Source organism: Terrapene carolina, unplaced genomic scaffold (assembly GCF_002925995.2).
Source record: "Terrapene carolina triunguis isolate 2854851 unplaced genomic scaffold, T_m_triunguis-2.0 Scaffold69, whole genome shotgun sequence".
NCBI lineage: Eukaryota > Metazoa > Chordata > Testudines > Emydidae > Terrapene > Terrapene triunguis.
In genome coordinates this window covers 27,336,443-27,356,938 of record NW_020664420.1, presented here as the reverse complement: position 1 = coordinate 27,356,938, position 20,496 = coordinate 27,336,443, and the positions used below count along the sequence as shown (strand labels likewise).

The following is a 20,496-nucleotide window of genomic DNA, read 5'->3' as shown; positions in this document are numbered from 1 at the left end:
CCCCCTGCACCCCAAACTCCTTATCCCTGGCCCCACCCCAGCGCCCACACCCCCTGCCAGAGCCCTGACCCCTTTCCACACCCCTACCGCCTGTCCCAGCCTGGTGAAAATGAACAAAGGTTGGGGAGAGCGAGCGACGTAGGCATGGGGGATGGAGTGAGCAGGGGACAGGACTTGGGAAAGGGTATTTGGTTTTCTGCAATCAGAAAGTTGGCAACCCTAAGGGTGATCATTCAGGGGTTCACCATATGACAGCACCCCTCTAGTCAGATTATACCTGAACGGATTGTACCTACCATAATGTTGAAAGTTCTGTGTAATAACCATCCTCTTGTAGAATGTCTCCTGCCCCCACCGTACCCCCCCTCCAAGAAAAATGCCTAACCTTTGAGGGCCTTTTTCTAGCAGCTGTTGTGTCTGACCCCGGTGTGCTTGAGGTAGCAGCCCTGCCTTACAGACCTCCTTTCTTAGTTATTTGTAAGGATAATTTTGTTATAGGGATTTTGTTTTCATTTGTTCGCACATGTCCTCCTGAATTACATCAAAACTAGGAAATTGTTGTCCTTCCATGTGCTACTCTCCCTAGAGTGAGGATGAGGTATCTCGATAGCATGGAGGTCGGATGGACGGTGAATTTGTACTTAAACAGAAGAGGGGACTTGCAGGTTAGAAACATAGCAACTGCCATGTCAGATCAGACTAGTAGTCCATCTGGTTCAGTAACCCTGGCCAATAACCAATATCTCAGAGGAAGGGGCAAGTGGGGATGAGATAATCTGCCTGTAGGGAAAGTTTCTTGCCCTGAAGCAGGAGGGTTTATATCTTTCATTGTAGCTGTTGTTTAATCCTAACAAATATGACTGCTCAGCTCTTGGCTTCAATGATATCTTCTGGCAGTGAGTTTCACAGGCTAATTGCATGTTTCCTTTTATTAGCTTTAAATTTGCTGCCTTTCTATCTAATTGAATGTCCCCTTGTTCTTGTATTAGGAAAAGGTAAACAGCAGTGTGCAGTGTACCTTCTGAATGCCATCACCAGCATTGCCAGCTCTTGTGATTTTTTTTCTCTCAAGTCTCACAATATCTGGTCCTGCACGTCACCAAGAAATCACTGGGAATCAGTGCGGTCAAAGAGCCAGAATAGCTCAAAAAGATATGTCACCAAGACAAAAGGAAAGACATGACAGCAGAAGAAACAGTCCAAATCTAGAGGAACAAGATTAGTATATGGGGTAAGATATCATGGCAAATAATGGATATTACATTCATATGGTTTTAATGGTGTTGGGATAGAGTTAAATGAAAACTGGGCTGTATAGCACCCAGGGCATTTTAGGGCATATCTATGCTGCCGTGTAGCCCAGACTATGGGGTGTGAGTAGCAGTGTGCACCAAAGTGCTGAACTGAAACTCCCCCGTGTGAACACTGCAGGCACGCACTTCAGGGTCCCCAGTTCACACTAATGTAGACTTCTTCAAACAGGACTACATTAGTGTGAACTAGAGACTTACACTTCGTGCCTGCAGTATCCCCACAAGGGATTTACAATGCAACACTTTGGTACACACAGCTATTTGCACCCCCATAGCCCAAACTATGGGGCAATGTAGACATCTCCTGGGTTCTGTACAGCCCAGTTTACATTTAACTCTATCCCTTTATCATTATAACCACATGGATATAAAATTCATTATTTAGTATAATGTCTTAGCCCATATACTATTTGCCCAAATTAGAAAATGAGGATCTGGTGGATGTCTAGTGGGAGATTTATAGTCTCTGACATCGAGATTCATATTGTTCTGCTACTCATGGGTCTTACGTCAGATTGATCTGATTTCTGTTTATTGGCTAATTTGGTTTAAAAAGGTAGTCTGGGAGGTGTAACTTGGTCTGATCATTCCCCTGCATATATTAGATAAAAAGACTGGGACTCAGTGGAAAAGCAAAGGGCCTGGTGGTTGAATAGAGCTTTGTTATATGACCCCCTTAAAATTCAAGACCTGGAAGAAAATGTCCAGAAATATATAGAAGAAAACGATAAGGATGGAATCAGTAAGTGCTCACTGGGATGCTAGAAAGACAGTAATGAAGGGGGACTCTCATAACTAAAGCATCATATCTCAAAAATATGAGAGTCTCTGGTAGAAGAGTTCAGTTAAAGAACTGTCAGATTTGGAAGGTAGACATAAATCTACAGGATCTAAAAGAGTATACAAGAAAACAATTTGAGATGAGGAAAAATTAACCTGTTACAAACAGGTAAGGCTCAGCAAACAGTTAGATGTATTAAACAAAAATATTATGAAACGAGCAATAAAGCTGATAGGCTTTAAGCCAGAAAGTTTAAAAAGAAACAGGATAAATCAGCTATCCTTCTGATTAGAAATAAAACGGGAGATTTAGTAACTGACATCACACAGATCTCTGAAATGTTTGCTAACTTTTTCCATACTTTGTACACTTTAGAACAGCCAAATTCTGAACTCATAAATAGATATTTGAGAAATGTGAAACTACCTCAGCTCTGAGGATAATGTGGCAGCTCTTGACAGGCAGATTGCTGCACAGGAAGTTGAAGATGTATTTAAGAACTTAAAATCCAATAAAGCTCCAAGTTCCAAGGGGTTTTCTGGGAAGCATTACAAAGCTCTAAAGCAAGTGTTGGCCCTATTTTAACTGGGTTATTTAATGGCATATTGCAGGGGAATGAGATTCCAGATTCATGGAAAGAGGCAGAAATTGTGGTCATTCCTAAAGAAGGAAAAGATCTTTCCAATTGTGCATCATACAGACCTATTTAATTAATGTGGATGCTAACATTTATGTCAAGGTGCTAGCAAACAGATTGTGTCATTTTTGCCCAAATGTATTCACCCAGACCAATCTGAATTCATTGCTGGCAGGCACCTATCTGATATATCAGAACTCTGAATTTGATCCATAATGTTAATTCTTATCATTCTTCCTGTATGCTGCTTTCACTCAACACTGAGAATGACTTTGACAGGCTGGAATCGGGAGTACCTCAGCCAGATTTTTAGTAAGGTTTGGTTTTGAAAATCAGTTTTATAAGGGCATATCAGCCCTATGTATTCATCCTCGAGCATCTTCTTTGGTTAATGTTCATCAATCCCCCTCCTTTTACTTTTATCCAGGGGTAGAAGCGCAGGGTTGCCAGTTTGTTTGCTTTGGCTATGGAGCCATTTGCCATCAATGTGAGAAATAGCCCCTTGATAAACATCTCATTTAGAACACAAAATAGCTTTGTATGCTGACAATGTCCTGTTATATTTGCAGGATCCAGAAACCTCGTTAAAAATGATAGAACAATTGACTTTAGAATTTGGGCAGGTATTGGGCTTCAAAATAAAAGACGATAAATCTGAAATTCTGGGAATTAATGTTCCTGAAAGGATCAAAACCAACTGCTGTCAGTTACATAAATTTAAATGGGTAAGGGAATCTTTACAATATTTTAGGAATAAACATTGTGGAGTAACATAAATCTTTTAAAGGAAATTACCCTCCTATGAGGAATAAAATAGCAAAACAAATAGAAAATTTCTTGGCTAGATAGAGTGTGAGGACATTCATCTTTACCAAGGCTAAAGTTGTTACTGTGGGTGCCATTTATTAGCAAACTCTTGGTTCCCAGCAAAAAGTTGCTAATAATAGGGGGTTGCCAATAAACAAAAGGCTAGTTTGCAGGGCAGCAGCCAGGGAAGTAAATGCTGGGACACACCAAGCCCCGGCTATGGTGCTAGGGCAGAGCACAGCCTGGAGAATGCAGGGAGAGGTACCATGCAGGCCCACTGCATCCCCACTCTCTCCCTGAAGAGCCCTGGCATCCAGGTTGCAGCCTCCCTCCCTTCTGCTGCCTTGCTCACACCCTCCTGTCCCAGGCCACAGCGCTGGGACTCCAGCAGGGACTCCTTTGCTGGGCAGGGGTGCGGGCCCTTTACCTCCTGTGCAGTCAGTGGGACCCCGGCTGCAGGCTTTGCAAGGTTGCAGCCAGGAAAGGAAGTGCTGAGCCCAGACCCCTGTGCCAGGGCAGGACACAGCCCGAGAGCACAGGGAGAGTTATCGGGAAGCCCCATGTGCTTCCTTACCTGGCTACAACCCCGCAAACCTGCCTGTGGTAGGGCCTTTCTTCCCCAGACAGTTGTTAATAAGTGGTATGCATATTGCCACTATCTAAATCCCATTAACATTGAATTGAGTGTTGCTATTAACCAAAAGTTGTTAATACTGGGAGCGCTGTTAACTGGCATCCACTGTATTTTTTGTTTTGTTTCACTGCATCCCTGTTTTATCCCTGACATTAAAAACCTGGCAGGATGCACTATTAAAACCATGTGTAAACATAAAAGACAAAGGGTGAGTTCTAAGTTCTGTCTAAGCCTACAGAGTAAGGTGAACTAGCATTCCCTAATTTGATTTTTTTTATTATTATGTATTACAATTAAAACGTCATCAATTGGGTTAACAATAGACCATCCAAACACTAGGTAAAACTTGAACAAGACTGGAGCCTAGATATAGCTATTCATAGTAATTGTGAGATTAAAAAGAAATTTAGATCACCAAAAATAAAAAAAATCACCCATTCATCCAGACCACCTTAGCAGTTTTGGACCAATTTTTAAAATTCCTGTCACCGAGGCCCTTTCCCGTAGCTACTTTTATTAAAAATCAGGAATTTATCCTTAGGAAGTATGTGATTATTTGTTGGGTAAGTATGGGTAGTATGATGGGTAAGAGCTGAGATTAGTGAATTGGGACAGCACTTCCTGGGTTCTGATCTGGAATCCTACCAATAGGTATGTGATAATGTAAAGGTCCCGTATTTTCAATATTTACAAATCAAACACTTTATTGTGAAATCTGGATATGAGGTGGTTCTAACTGGACCTTTAACAACATTTCAGGAATTAACCCAGGAACAAGCTGGAACAAAAGGTTTAATTTCTAAGATACATACAATTTAGAATGAAAAATATGTTAATAAAACAACCCAGATGAAAAACATGGGAGGGGGATTTGGACAAAGAAATTGATCTGGATAAGTGCATCTCTTAAGATGGGAAAGGGGATATGTGCAGCTCATAAAGAACATTTTTATAAATTACTGCATATATAGCATTTGACTCTAATTAATATCGTCCATATTTTTGCTATTAGGGAGGTGCTCTGTTGGAGAGGCTGCAGGGAAAGGGGAATGTATTTGTACACATGTTGGTTGTGTTCAAGAATTAGATGGTTTGGGAAGGAAATTATTAAGAAGAGTCATCTTATGACAAAATGCTGGCTTCCTAGAGATCCTCTGACTTGCTTGCTTAATGCTCCAGTAAAGGATCTCCATTTAAATAGAATGACAAATTTTTTATTATTCACCATAAGACTCTATATATTGCACATTACTTGAAATACACAATCCTCCTCCTGTGGAATTGTGGTAGTAAAATATGGACTGTCATTGTAATGGAAAAGCTTTCACACCAAGTATGTACACAAGAGAAGTGCTTAAAAAAAAAAAAAAGGATCAGTATTTAGAAATTTGGTCACCCTTTCTAGTATATTCAGAGAAGGAGGGTTTCCCAGCCAGCAAGCCATCATCTTTAGCCAGGTTCTCTGAATACTAACTCGATGATGAATAAGTAATAGATGATGTAGTATATTCATGTGTTGTTGTAACTTTGCCTTCATATAAAGTTTCAAATATCACTGCTCTACAGCCAAAATGCTTCTGAAATAAATGTAGTCAAACTTTACTAATTCTGGGTCACTGAGAACGAAAATGATGCTTAAAATTGTTGATTGGCTCTAGTTTTCAAGATATGCTATTGGGTCAGTATATACAACCCTTGACTTGGGAATGGCAGAAGATAAGTGAGTTATAAAGGGAAGGGATCTCAATTTAAACCAGAAATGACTAAAATACATCTTTGACTGGATCTATGAATAAATCTATGACTGGGTTTGGACAGTACTTGCTTTTTAGGCAAAACAATGAATGATGCAATCTGAAGCTGGTATTGCGTCATACATGGTATGAATTGCATCCTGTTATTCCTAGAAGTCATGGATGATGCAATCATAACGAAGCTTACATCACTCTGCTGAACAAATTGCCCTATATCAGCTCTAGAAATCATACAGTGTCATGCTCTCTTATTTGTCAGTGTTTGATTTTGCAAAGGGACACATTTCTGTTTAGCCAAAGTGAGCAGAGATGCCTCGTACTTGTGTGAACAGTGCAGATAACTTCTGCTATGTTTCTGGTGAAGTGACTTTTGCATCACAAAAGCGCAGTATAACCACTATGGTTACGAAAGCCTATTACCTTTATTTTGGTTGCAAAATTGGAGATCAGGACAAGAGGTGGGCCCCACACATATGCTACAACACTTGTGCAACAAATCTTCGCCAGGGGTTGAACAGGAAAAGGAAATCTATGCCTTTTGCAGTGCCAATGATTTGGAGAGAGCCAGCAGATCATACCAGCAATTGTTACTTTTGCATGGTGCCTCCAGTTGGGAAAGGTGTGTCAAAGAAGAAAAAGTGGACTGTGCATTATCCAAACATTCCATCAGCTATACGCCCAGTACTCCACGGAGAAGGACTGCCGGTTCCTGATGCGCCAGAATCATTCTCAGTTGAGTCAGATGAGGAAGAGGATGAAACTTCTGGTCCTGAACCATCAATGTCACAGGACCCACATTTTCTCCCATCCTCCTCCTCTGAACCACACCTCCTAACACAAGGTGAACTGAATGACCTTGTCAGGGATTTGGAACTACCCAAGAGTAAGGCAGAGCTGTTGGGCTCCAGACTACAGCAGTGGAATCTCCTGGCAGGTGATGTTAGGGTTTCCATGTTCCGTGACCGTCAAAAGGATCTTGTCCCATTCTTCTTCATGGAAGGTGATCTTGTAGCCTGCAACAACATTGATGGTGTGATGGCAGCCCTCAACATCGTTCACGATCCAGATGAGTGGAGACTGTTCATTGATTCATCGAAGACGAGTCTTAAAGCTGTTTTACTGCATAATGGCAATGTTTTGCCATCAATTCCAGTTGGTCATGCAGTCCATATGAAGGAAACCTATGACAACATGAAACAACTTTTGAGGTGCATAAACTATGACCAACATCAGTGGCAACTCTGTGGCGATTTGAAGGTTGTTGCTCTCTTGCTTGGTCTGCAGACTGGATACACAAAGTACTGCTGTTTTCTCTGCGAATGGGATAGTCGTGCAAGAGATTCCCACTACATCAAGAAAGATTGGCCACTCCGACAGTCATTGGAGCCTGGGAAGAAAAGTGTTCAGCATCCACCACTTGTTGAATCAAGGAAGATTTTGTTACCACCCTTACACATCAAGCTGGGTCTGACGAAGAACTTTGTCAAGGCCATTGACAAAACACAAGCAGCTTTCAAATACCTCCATGGAAAATTTCCAAGGTTAAGTGAAGCTAAGTTAAAGGAAGGTGTCTTTGTTGGTCCTCCGATTCGTGAACTCTTCGAGATGATGCATTTGACCATGCACTGCGTGGCAAGGAAAAGACGGCATGGAAAGCCTTCCAGTTAGTGGCAATAAATTTTCTCGGAAACAACAAGGCAGACAACTACAGATTGTTGGTGGGAAAACCTCCTCGAGGCATACAAAAGCCTTGGTTGCAACATATCACTAAAGATAAATTTTTTGCACTCTCATCTAGATTTTTTTCCACCGAACTGCGGAGCAGTGAGCAACGAGCACGGCGAGCGATTTCACCAGGACATTGCAACAATGGAGAAACGCTATCAGGGCAAATGGAGCCCATCAATGCTTGCAGACTATTGCTGGACAGGGACAAGAGATCCTCCATTTAATGAATACAAGAGACAAGCCAAGAAGCGCCGAGTAGACACTGAATAGGACTAAACTATGTACATAATAGTTTTTTGCCTTTTTTTTCATAATAAATTTTATTTCTATAACCCTTTTGCTGATTTTTAAAGTGTTACATAAACAGGACAGGTGAAATATTATCATGTAAACATTATCATAAACACATGAAAAGACCTAGGTTTACAATTTATGGTTAAAACTCTACTATCTACACAATATACATAGACATAAAATGTAAAAACTTAGAAACAGTAGCCAATCAGTTGTTTTAATTGTCATATTTGAATTCAGCACATCAAAATACATAATAAATAGCACATTTTATCTCTGAAGCAGACGACTTCTCAAAAATTGTAGACCAGTGTATTCAGTGTTTTTCTTAAAGCCCCATCTGGTATTTCTCCAACGGACAACTTCAATCTAATGCCCACCCTTTCTTGTACTATTAAAATGCTAGCTGTGTAATTAAGGGTGCTGTCTATCTTAGTTTATTCTTTTATGGTTAGAAGTTATCCGTTCTTCCCCATAGCTTTTATAAGACCCCTTTTATTTCATGAATTTTATTAATTTAACTTCCTACCTTGTAAATTAGCACTTAACATTTCAGCCCTTAAATTGGTCACTCATGCCAGTTCAAGTGTGACATAGATAGAAGCTCATCTATTTAGAGACTGACCTTTTCCATCAGAGAAATACCTTTGATGGGTAAGAAAAAATGGTGACTTCAGTCAAAATGAAATAAACACAACAGAAGAGTAGGTAAACAAAAGCCATAAGTATTTGTGTCTTTACTGTGTTTGGTATTTTTCATTCCCAGACGAACGTCTGTGTGGCTAACATATCCCAACATTTTCTAAGTCAGATCTTTCCTAGGGTGACCAGATGGGATGAAGAAAATATTGGGACACATGGCGTGGGGGAGTCCTGCTGGCGGAGCGCCAAAAAAAGATAAGCGGAGACCCGCCGGAAAAGCGAGAGAAAAAAAAAAAAAAAAAAAAAAAAAAAAAGCGGAGTCCCGCCGGCGGAAAAAACAAAACAAAAACAGGAGTGCGAAATATCGGGACAAATTGCGTCACGACCAAACATCGGTCGGGACGTGGGACAAACGCCTAAAAATCGGGATGTCTGGTCACCCTAGATCTTTCCTGATATTTAGATGTAAAAAATTTTACAGGTCCTAAATGCAGGTGACATTTAGGTATCTGAGTCCAGAGTCCATGCACAGCCCTTTCACTAGTATCTAAACAACGTGAATGCTTTTTGTGCATTAGAAGGTTCATTCAGAAAGCAAAACCTGTTCAAGTTTACTCACTAAACACAAAACATAAGAGTAGAAAATACATTGTTTATCCAAAAAAAGCAGTCTAATGTAAATTGTAGGTCATGCATTAAGTGAAGTTCAGAAACCTAAACATTTGTCTTATCCATCAATCAAAATGTGACAAGTAATGTATTAAGATTTGTTTTTATGTATTCTATATAATGCTTTCCATTCTGTGATGCATCTTTCTCTGGTATCCATTAGTCCGCTCATATAGCTCAGTTCATTCTCTGGATCCAGGCACTTCTTTCATGTGGGAATTCAATTATACAGTATTGTTTCTTTGTCTTCGGATGTTTCAGATGGATTTTCATATGCTAGAGTATTAAGTATGTTGTTTTAAGAAGAAATGCCAAATTATACATAATCTCTGCTGAAGAATTGTTTGAGTCCAAACATTTGAGTCTGTTTAGAATCTGGCACTTAACATCTACAGAATATTGCATGTTAACTATAAAATTAATTAGCTCTAATATGATGAGTCATACTAGTAGAAACACTCCTACTGGATGTACATTTTAAATTGTAATACAATAACTGAAAGATGTTCTTATTTCCTAGTGGTATTATACATATATTAACTGTTTTTCCTCCCCCTCTCTCTAGTATTTTCCACGTGTTGGTTCTAAACGTAGCAATTGTAGGACTTGGAGTGACAATGGCCATATTCTATCCAAATATAGGAGGTATTATAAGGTAGGTATTCTCTGTACTCTGAACTAGTCCTGAATATTAATGAAATTTACTTTTTGGTGTCAGACAAATTCTCAGAGATCAATCTGTCTTTTTATTATTGTTTATAATAAATATACAAAAAATTAGAGTGATGTCAACCTCTGATATATGGAGCTCTGTTTAATCTTAGTTCTTGGAAAGGGACATTCAGAGGGTTGAGATGATTGCCAGACCGATGTGAATTGGGAATAAGTTTCCTTCAGATCTCATCCAGGGTCCCCATAACTTACCTGCTTATTCTGAATCAGATGCATCATTTTTCAGCATAAAGTCACTAAGTTACTGTATGGCCCTATTTGTATGTTACCACCAGTGGTTTCTGTGGAGGTGTGTGGGTTGTTGTTGTTGTTAATCTTTAAAGACAGTCTCTTTTAAATCAATTTTTAAATTGTGATTAAAAACAGCGAAAATGAATAAATAAAAAATCAGAGACAAAAGGAAGGCCAAAATAAAAATCTCACTTCTTACTGATTTTTATTTAAACCTATATTGTTGTTGCAATTAACTCCTGTGATTTCTGTAATTGAGAGAGCGTGAGAAAATATATTGTCAATTTTTTCCAGAGGGTTTACTTTCTGCATTTGGAAATGCTTTGGGAATAGTCCGTTTCCCCTGTTGTTAGTCTGGGTTTTTACACAACAACCAGGAAAGGAAGGCATTAAAAAAACCAGGAATATGTGATTATAAAACTACAGCAATTGGTATTGGGGTAGTCACTGTAGCTACTCTTCACTCATTTTCTGAAACTGGCGAACTCAGATTTTTTTTTTTTAACTCCTTGTGTTTTTATTTTATTTTTTATAATCTCTATTTAATTTATTTTTAGGGAAAACGTCTATCCTCTGATAATAGAACTAGTCAGATTAGTCCACGGAACATAAATTACATGGTGTGTTCAGCATGTTTTTCTGTTTGCGAATTGATCCTGATTTTTGCTAATGTGTTCATTACTGATAGTTGCCAAACAGTTTTGGACAAACCATTTTCAGCCTGTGGGTGGTTCATGAACTGTATAGTTCAACTATTCGCTATTCTTGGGCATGCGATTGGTCACCTAAGTAATATGTTCTTTCTGCTCCCTGGTTGGACAACTGAAACTTGTTGAATAGGAAAAAATGCCTGTGAATAACGAATACTTGGTAGCACCAGGGGTTTGATAGCTGTCAAAGAGCCAGACTGGCATTGGGAGAGGGTAGTGAGAGGGCTTTGATAGCTAGCGGAGAGTCAGGCTGGGAGTCCTCACTGGAAGGAGGAGTAGAAAAGGGTTTCAATAGCTATGGGTTGGTCCTTCCTGGTGCTGTTTTCACTTCATGTTCTTGCAGTACCAGAGAAATGCTTTTTAGGAGCTCATACACGTTTTGTTTAAGCCCCTGGGATGTTACCAGATTTATATATTTGATAATTACATGAAAAAGTAACAAAAGATATTGTCTGGCCTTGTTCTGACATATATGTAAACAGATTCCTCAACCGAAAGCAAAATACATCAATATCAAAGTTAGGAAGTCTGTCTCCAGAAGCATCTGGCTCATTTGACAGTAGGATTACTCTGGGGGGAGATGCTTTATCAAGTAATTAAATGCCATTGGAGGAGGAGGAGGCAGATAACGAGGAACAGAAAACAATGTTTTTTTGGCTGTGACAGCAAATAATCATTATTCAACAAGACTGTTTTAGGAAAAACCCCAAGGAACAAGAGTTAACACAAAGCACTTTTAATTCTTTTGCAGATACTCTGGAGCAACGTGTGGTCTGGCCTTTGTATTTGTGTATCCATCCCTCATCTACATGATCTCCTTGCGTCAGTCAGGGCAGCTGACGTGGTCAGTGCTCATCGTTCACATCTTTATAATCATCCTAGGACTGGCTAATCTGATCGCACAGTTCTTGCTGTGAAAGTGCTCATGCTGGCTTTCACAAGTAGTATTTTGAGATTTGACAACAGACTTTAGCAACTCTATCGTAAAAGCTGAGAACCTCCTGTCTGTCAATTTCTTCCTGAGAAAATCTGCTCCTTTGAAAGCAAAGGACAACTGTGTCTTAGTAACAGTTTTCAGGGGTTTGTAGGGAAACACATCTTTTGGAAATGCTACATCACAACAGATAAAGTGGGCCAAATTTGTAAATGGCCCAACTCCACTGACTTAATTGAGAGTACATCGGGGATGATTTTGGCCAAAATGTTTTTATTTTGTAGAGAAATATTTCCACATGGATAAAACATGCCACTCTTCACTTTTAGAAGTAGTTACTTTTCATCTTTATGCTACAGAATTCTTTTCTTCCTGCCCTTATTAGCAAACAAACCCTCGCAATATTCTACAGTGACAGTTGCACTAATTTTCCTATGCTGTTTGGGACTGTTACTGACAAAAGGGTTGTATTTGTAAAGCTAATTTATAGCCAATCAGATGACAGCACACTGTTAATATAATTTTGTGTAACCTTTTAAAATATATATATGCAAGAAACCTCAGCTATGGAAACAGCATAAGAAATCAATACCGTTTCTACCTGCAACCGGGATGCTTGCACAGTATCTGGCCTTCGAGAATAGGTCAAGTAATGAGGGGTGTCCGAAGTTACAGAGCAAGTTGATGGTTCAACTAGAAGTTGGACCAGGATCCTCCTCGTTCCAAGTCCTATAACTGTTACCATTAGAATAGATGTGTTGTGTATTTTCGTGGGCAGTTGTACTTCATATATGTACGTTGGACGCAAATGTGCAGAGCATTCCTGTATGTCCCGTGTAGTTCTTGTGCCCCTGCAGATTTCAGACTGAAAATTCCTTGCTGTAGGAAAACTGATTTTCAAACATCCATTCTATACATGTTATATGACAGTATAGTCAGAGAGAGGTACAATACAGGCAAACCGACAAAAATAACAAATTAAGATTTGTGTGAAAATTTAAAAATCGTGTTTCAATGTAGCTGCTTAATATTCAGTATTAAAATGTACTATAATCTAATATACAAAATACAGGTGCTATATATTTTATGCAATATGGTGCAGTTTCAGAATCACTAGTGCAAAATTGCAAATGCATCATCTGTATATGCAATCACCATGCACAACTGTGCCTGCAGATGCTCAGCTAGATGACTAACTAGTCACATGTACTTGGAATTACTGTGACTGAATGCACAGTTTCACGTGTGCAACTCTGAAAATCTGAGTCTGTCAATGTGCAGTGAGTAATAACAAGGCACTGCCTTGTAGGGATGCCCTTAGGACTTTATGGAAGTATGCACATAATTGGAAATGCACATATATAAACCACAAAGACTGAGATTATCAAGTCCACAAACGGTCCATTTCTGCTCCCATTGAAGTCTGTGGCAAAACTCCTATTGTCTTCACTGGGAGGAAGTTCTGGATGAGTAATCTCCGTTTTGGTGGGAGAAGAGTGTCTCTGAAAAGCTGTTGCTCCATAGCCAGTATCTGTTAAATACCACATCATGCAAGCGTAATGCTGGTTTCTGAGTGATGGAACATTAACTTCTCTGAGAAAGCATCTAATGGAATCACAATCTCACACCTGCTGCACACACAAGTGTGAATGCACATATTCAGAGAGGGAATTGTTGATGTGATGTTTCTATATCAGACAATCATAGCGCTCCATCAGCCTGATGATGGAATTAAACAAATGTCAGATTTCATCGCCTCTTGCCAAAATGAAAAATGAATTTAGAGGTGCTTTTGGTTAGAAGTATCAGAGTGTGGAAGATTGGTGAGGAAATAGGAGTCTGAGTTGGTGGAAGAGAACTTGGAGACTGTAAAGTCTGTGGGTCAGGTTTGGGCCCATTGTGGAACCTGCTCAAAACTGGATAGACAATGCTATGCAAATAGTATTATTGTGCACTCTTATTGTGAGGGCAGAGTATGCCCCAGCTCCCCACATCTCCCTGCACAGATTATTCTTGTCAGATGGGCACATGCATATGCACACATCCGACCCAGAACACTTTGTTGTGACTCTTGTTGCAGGGTGGCTGGGGAATGTTTTCTTTGAAGGTTTTGGGGGAAGCTGAATGCTCACTCTCTGCCCAGAGCTTTCCTGTCATATGCCTATGTGTACCTACTAGCCAAATTTTGGGGCTGTAATAAAAATTTGACAGGTGTAAATTGAATGAAATGGTCTTCTGAGAAACTGAATTCTAGAATAATTAAAGGGAGAAAAGTTGAATAATGTTTCAATAGTAATAATGATGTGGGAGATTGAGAGAAGCTGAGAACTGGGAAAAGAGAATTTAATTGGGGGTAAGATTTTTGTTCTTGTATCTGAAAGTAGAATGGAAGGCATAGTCTGGAATAATTTTATTGTATTTCTCTAATAAATAACAGATCTTTAGAGGTGATCAAGGTCATATTAATATCATGGCCAGAGGTCCTTGCTTAATATGCAAGAAATATAAGAGAGTAGGTCCGGAGTAGTTACTGTGGAGTGAAAAAACTGCTTCAAAGCAGCTACTTTTCTTTTTACCTTGCACAACTCTTTGTGCCTTTCAGGCAGGACTGCTGTGTACATGTACCAGATGTCCTATGCCAGAGAGAAATGCTTGCCCCATGCTTGTCATTCTCCTATGTGCCCTTATCTTTGGTATTTCTTAGTTCTCTGCAGCATATTGTACCCACCCTTTTCTCATTGCCTCACAATGATCTTGATCCTGCAGTATTTTATGCAGTCAGCAAGGGTGTTTGCCTACAGGATTGTCTGCATGTTTACTGCAATATTGGGCCCAGTCCGTCATCTTAGAGCATCTGCATTAGCAACGTTACAGCGGTGCAGCAGCATTGGTGCAGCTGCACCCCTGTAAGCTCTGTGGTGTAGCCAGGGCCGGCTCCAGGCACCAGCACAGCAAGCAGGTGCGTGGTGTGGCCAACGGAGAGGGGCGGCTCGTCCAGCTCTTCAGCGGCGAGTCCCTCACTCCCTCTCAGAGGGAAGGACCTGCCGCCGAAGTGCCGCAGATCGCGATCGTGGCCCTTTTTTGCTGCGGCAAAAACCCTGGAGCCGGCCCTGGGTGTAGCATTAGCCTAGATATTTGAGGACTTCTCATCTAAAAGGACAGAGTGACTGATGCGGCAAGATGCCTCCTGCTAGGTACTGAGAGCCCTTTTAACTATTGTTGAAGTTAATTGCAGTTGCAGATGCTCATTACCTCTCAGGCTTAGGTTGCTAGTGGGCCATGTTCAAAGCTGGTGTATATGGGGACTTCAGTGTTAATGGTGTTGGAGCAGGTCTGAATTTGACCCAGTGGGTGAGATCCTGGCTCCATTGAAGTCCATAGCAAAACTCTCATTGACTTCAATATGGCCAGGATTTCACCCAGTGTGATTTACCTTTTTGAAGAATATTGGTGTTTTTAAACACTTCCAGTATAGACTGTTCTTTCTGCAATTATTAAAAAACCTATTTAAATTGGTTTGGTTTGATTCTGTATAAGTTATGATAAGCAAGTTAAAGCAATTATTTCTACCATATTGAGGGTACGTTATCAGAAAAAGGGAAATAGCATAATGAAATATATTTAAAGGTGAACATACCACCTTGTTTTCTTGCTCTAGCAGTTCTTGGGGAAAGCAAATGATTGCTTCAAGTATATACTTTCAAACATAGCTCCAGATTTTTAAATCTAGAGACCTCCCATTTAAAAGGAGACTGTCTGGGATGTCAGGTACATGCACAGCTGATTTTACAGTTGTGTACAAAAAGATGGGAGTTGGGGTAGGCCTTACAAAAATTGATGACCCTGACATAGATATGGCCTCTTCACTGTATCTGTTTTCCAAAGAATTAGCAAAATGTCTGTAATCTTTTGACTGAGACGTCTAGTAACTTGGCTCATAAGCAACATTTAAACGTTACCATTCAACAAAAAACTCCTGAAAGAGATGAGAGTCCGTGGCAGGCATCTATCTGCATCTCTAGTCTATTTCTTGTTCTACCTAAGTATTAAAAAAAGCCCAGTGGCCTAAGATGGGTTGTTAGTAATTGGTAACTGATTGTATAGTGCATTTAAAAACAAAGCCCAGCTTAGGTCAGTATTGCAAAGACTTTGATGTTTATTTCAATCCCTTTGCTGAGCAGTTTAATTATTTGGGCCCTAATTATATCAATAGGCATTATAAGTTGATTTTAGTACTAAATGAAAGTGGTGATTTTTAAATATCTTCTAGCAGTGCCTCCACCTAAAATATAGAAAATAGAAACCGAAGCCTAATTTTTAGAACATTCTAAACGTTGGATTTTCAGAAGTGCCTAAGTGACTTAGAAGCACAAGTTTTCTTGAAAGTCAATGGGGCTTGTGCTCCTAACTCAACTAGGTGCTTTCGAAAATCTCACTTGGACCCCGCCCCCTTTTTTAAATTTTTTTTTGGCTACTGTTTAAACACAGCTTAAATGACGAGTATCGTGTACAAAGTTAGACAAACAATGGATTGTTATACTTGTCTGTGTTCCAGAGTGAAACTAATTTCCCCCACACATGCACACACTTAATACTAGGATTGACCCATTTTGGAATTTACTGTATGTAACGGTGGCCAGCTAAATCTGACTCTCTACACTGTGTAATCACATATTTTAACAGAAGAGCCAAAAGAACATCCTGACCTAAACACTGTTTTGTGAAATGTAATTTATTGTCTTTTTTTATAGGGGGGAAAAAAAAATTAAATTTGACTGGGGGAAAAAAAACAAACCTGTGTGTTTCTTAGCTATGTTTTTTGTTTAAATATTTTTGGCAAAATAGGAGTGCTCTGGAAGGTAAAGGGCTGGTAGGTCTGGCACAAGCCAAGCATTGAGTAACAGTGCAAGCTTTCCCACAGTTTTGCCAGGCTCTCTCTCCTGAACTGCAGAATTCCCAGCTCTTTGCAGTCTGGGAATTCAACACTTCATATTATGTGGTGGGTTTGTGATGCAAACTAAAATACCTATTGCACAAGCTTAAAGCCATTGTAATTGGTCTCTCTCACAATACAAGTCACATTGGAATCCAGGTCTCTGGCTGTGAAAGGCATTAACCCAGACTACCACTTTGGCCCAGCAACATCATTACCACTGCTGTACTAGGAATACCTGGGGCCTGCCCAGTGCTTCAGAATGGGACGGGTGGAGAAAAGTTGGATCAGGCTTCCCCCCCCCCCCCCCATCCACCACATGTCCCAGATATACATGTCTCACTGGGGCCATCACAGGGGCCAGAAGATTCCTCACTTCCCAGAAAGAGAGAGACAGACTTGCAGAGCTCCCATTCCAATTATCTATTTCCACCCACGGGCCTCAGTACATAACCCCCGCAGTATTTCCCCCTGCCCACAAGGGACCACATGGGAGATCCTCCCTGGAACCGAAGGGTGGGGGGGGGAGAGCACTGAGCAGCCCTGATCACCACTCTGCCTCCAGCGTCTGTCCCTACTGGTTCGCCCCTTTTCCCTAGTTGGAATAACAGTCTTTGGCTGCTCTCAGGTACTGTGGTTAGTCTTGTAGCTCAAGTGGTTGAAACCTGAACCTTCAGATCTGCAGCACAGGGTTCTAACACTTGAGCTACAAGATTAACTACATTATGTGAGAGCAGCCAAAGACTTATTCCAAATAGGAAAAGGGGGTGACCCACTAGGGACAGATGCAACATCGACTCTTCCTCTTTACTTTAATATTTTGTAACTGTCCTTTTGGTTTATAAATGAAGCCCAGTTTCTGATTCTGTTGAGGAATGAAGATCCAGAATCATTTCATGGTGGAGATGAGCCAGAACAAGTATTATTTAGCCAGCCCTTCTCCACTTCTTATACTTTAGGTTTTGAATTAAATGGAACCCAGATTTCATCGTATCACAATTGTTTTACAGTTCATGTTTCGAAACACTAACTGATCTGAGGTTTTGTGTTAACTCATCCTGTGGTAGCTTTGCCCCTATCTCTTTCCGTAATCTATAAGTAGATTATACAGTCTGTATGAAAAATGCAGCACTGTCTGAAACATTTTTCAATCTTTCTTTCCTGTTTGTTCACCAGCTTGGCTAAAGCATATTGAAATGTGTCCAATAGTCCCAAAGAATATTTAAAAACTGCTGCCCATGTGTTTCTTTTCATCTTTATTTGAATGTTTTTCAAGTCCATGAAACTTGTTTGTTTGACATTTAGTCAAAATGTTAAGAGGAAACGGAGATTAATCAGGTCATTTCAAATCAGCACAGCAGTATCATTCAGCCACAATGTGTGGGGAGGAGAAATGTCTTCACATTACATTCCAGATACTAAATGCCACACAAAATAGAAACATTGTCCCCGCTGCACAGCTGGTTTGATCACAAAACAAACTAAGCCTAAATAATAAAATTAAAACAAGGGGAATCAAAATATAAACCAAGTTTAAGAGTTTGGCATTTATGACTTTATTCATCAAAAAAAATCATAACTTTTTTTTAATATTCAGCTGTTTGCATAGAGTAACAATAATAGCCCAGATTCTGGTCTGTCCCCCCTATAGGTAGATTCTGGACTGAAAGTTGGTATAACTGGACCCAAGAGGCTCACCCTAGCATAGAGGGATACTCTGGTGTCAGAACCAGGGGACTAGACCAGCACAGGATTGAGGAAGTGGGAAGGACACCTTTACGCCAAGTTTCCCTGATCTCCCACACCCACAAGCTGCTCTGTGTTGTCCCCAGCAATAGAGGATGTTCTGGGCCAATTGCTTTCATTTATATAACACTTTTCTTTCTGAAAGAGCACCGAGTTCTTTACAACTCTGGGCTGGATCTTGGAAACCCTTGCTTGCATGGGTAGTCTATTTGATTTCAATGGGGGAACTTGCCTGAGTAAGGATTTCAGGATCAGCTTTGCATTACAATTGTCACTGGTTATTGAAATGCAGCTACATCTTGAAGAGGGTAGCAGCCAAGCTGATAAACACCACATAGCAAGCTTCACAACAGTGGGGAGCTGGAGGGGCACTTTTGGCCACAGACATGGGAAAGTTGTTGTGGGAGATTTACTCTTGTCATGGGCTCTCCTCCCTTCTTATAGGTGAAACTAATGCTAATGACCAATGGATGCAACTTACATTTGTTTATGATGCCACTTAACTGAAAGACTATAGACTATTTCAGGAAGTGAGTGATTACAGAAATTCCTTCCCAGATGTGTTCTCCAGCTGACAAGTTATGTCCTCACTGCTAAACATAGAGGTGCTCTTGCTGTACATAACTTTCAGTAACTTTTAAATAGGGATAAAATGTTATAGACAGAAGGGATTTACTGATGCACATCACAACATCTCATGTTCTTCAGGAGAGTTGACCTAGTCATGAGCAGCTTCAGGAGTGCAGTTTCTCCCTCTGATTCCCAGGCAGGTGTAGCTCTCCTTCTCCCTGACTCTGGGGAGCTACCCCCTGAGGTAGACAAATCTGTATTAAAAAAAACTAGGCCATTAGCAAACCAAAACTATATTTAAGGACAAAGTTGCATCTGGACAAATGCCATGCACCTAAAAAGCATGGAAATAAAGCATTAAGGGGAAAGACTTGTGCATTCCTTTTCACCTCCATATTGCTTACAATACTGTTGATAGCACAGTCCAATGCGCCAGAAGGCTTTCACTTCCATCTCCAACGGGTACCCATAATACATACACAAGCCTCATCAAACTGGCACTCAAAATGCAAAACCTTAACAGTGACCTCAACCGTGTTAAGGCAGAATACCTTCCCAACTGCATGGAATGAGCAACAGTCACATGTGCCTATCTGTTGATTATAACAGATATAAAACCATCTGAGGTCACTGTTAATGTTTTGTGTTAGAGTGCAACCCTTATGGGGTGTTGGAGACCGTTATCTAGCTATAGTATTGCAGTCAATATGAAGGTAGAAAGCAATGCTTAAGTCTTTCTCTTTACAGCTTCTTTATTTCTATGCTTCTAAGCTTTTGGTGGTTGCAGTGTGTCTTACTGCAGCAGGTAATTTTTGTTTGCTGATTTAAAATGAGTCATGGAGCAGGGAAAGATTTCCTTTCACACACCATCCCAAAAACCATCAGGCTGACCCAGCATTAAACAACTAGACCGTCACATGATTTTTTTCTGTTGTGAAACAACTACTATTATAGACATGGCATTTAGAATTTCTTTTTCTTTAAGTTTCAAGATGACCAAATTGTTCCAGTAATTTCTGATCTCACTGCCAGTTTATTATTAGTGCAGCTGGCTATAAACAAATTGACTGATGTCAGTTTCATAATAAAGAATGACAACTCTGGACAAGGGGCTCATGGGAAGTAGAAGGAGTTGGATCAGACAATTATAAATCTGACTATGAGGCTACAGGTTCTTTGGCAAGATGATTTTCTGCTTTTTATAGCAATAATTATCCAAGAGGTGTTTTTTTTTCTTGGGCATATGTCTGTGCATCTCTCGCTCTCTCCGTCCTTATTTCAATAGAGTACATATATGCTTATTTAGCATTACCAAATAATACACTATTTAGCATGACAAGAAAAGATTCCTCAAGATAAATTATCAATTGAACTACTAGCT

General features: G+C 40.1%; 1 protein-coding gene across 3 annotated transcripts in view; it reads left to right on the top strand.

Moving 5' to 3' along the window:
• The window catches only part of SLC38A9 (solute carrier family 38 member 9), an 83,387-nt gene extending 68,592 nt beyond the window's left edge, over positions 1-14,795 (top strand). For all 3 annotated transcript variants that reach the window (XM_026649096.1, XM_026649095.1, XM_026649094.1), the window contains 2 exons: positions 9,825-9,914; positions 11,684-14,795. In XM_026649096.1, the coding sequence (XP_026504881.1) occupies positions 9,825-9,914; positions 11,684-11,849 (256 nt within the window). In that variant the 3' untranslated portion in view covers positions 11,850-14,795. The remainder of the gene's footprint in view (positions 1-9,824; positions 9,915-11,683) is intronic.
• The last annotated feature ends 5,701 nt before the right edge of the window (positions 14,796-20,496 follow it).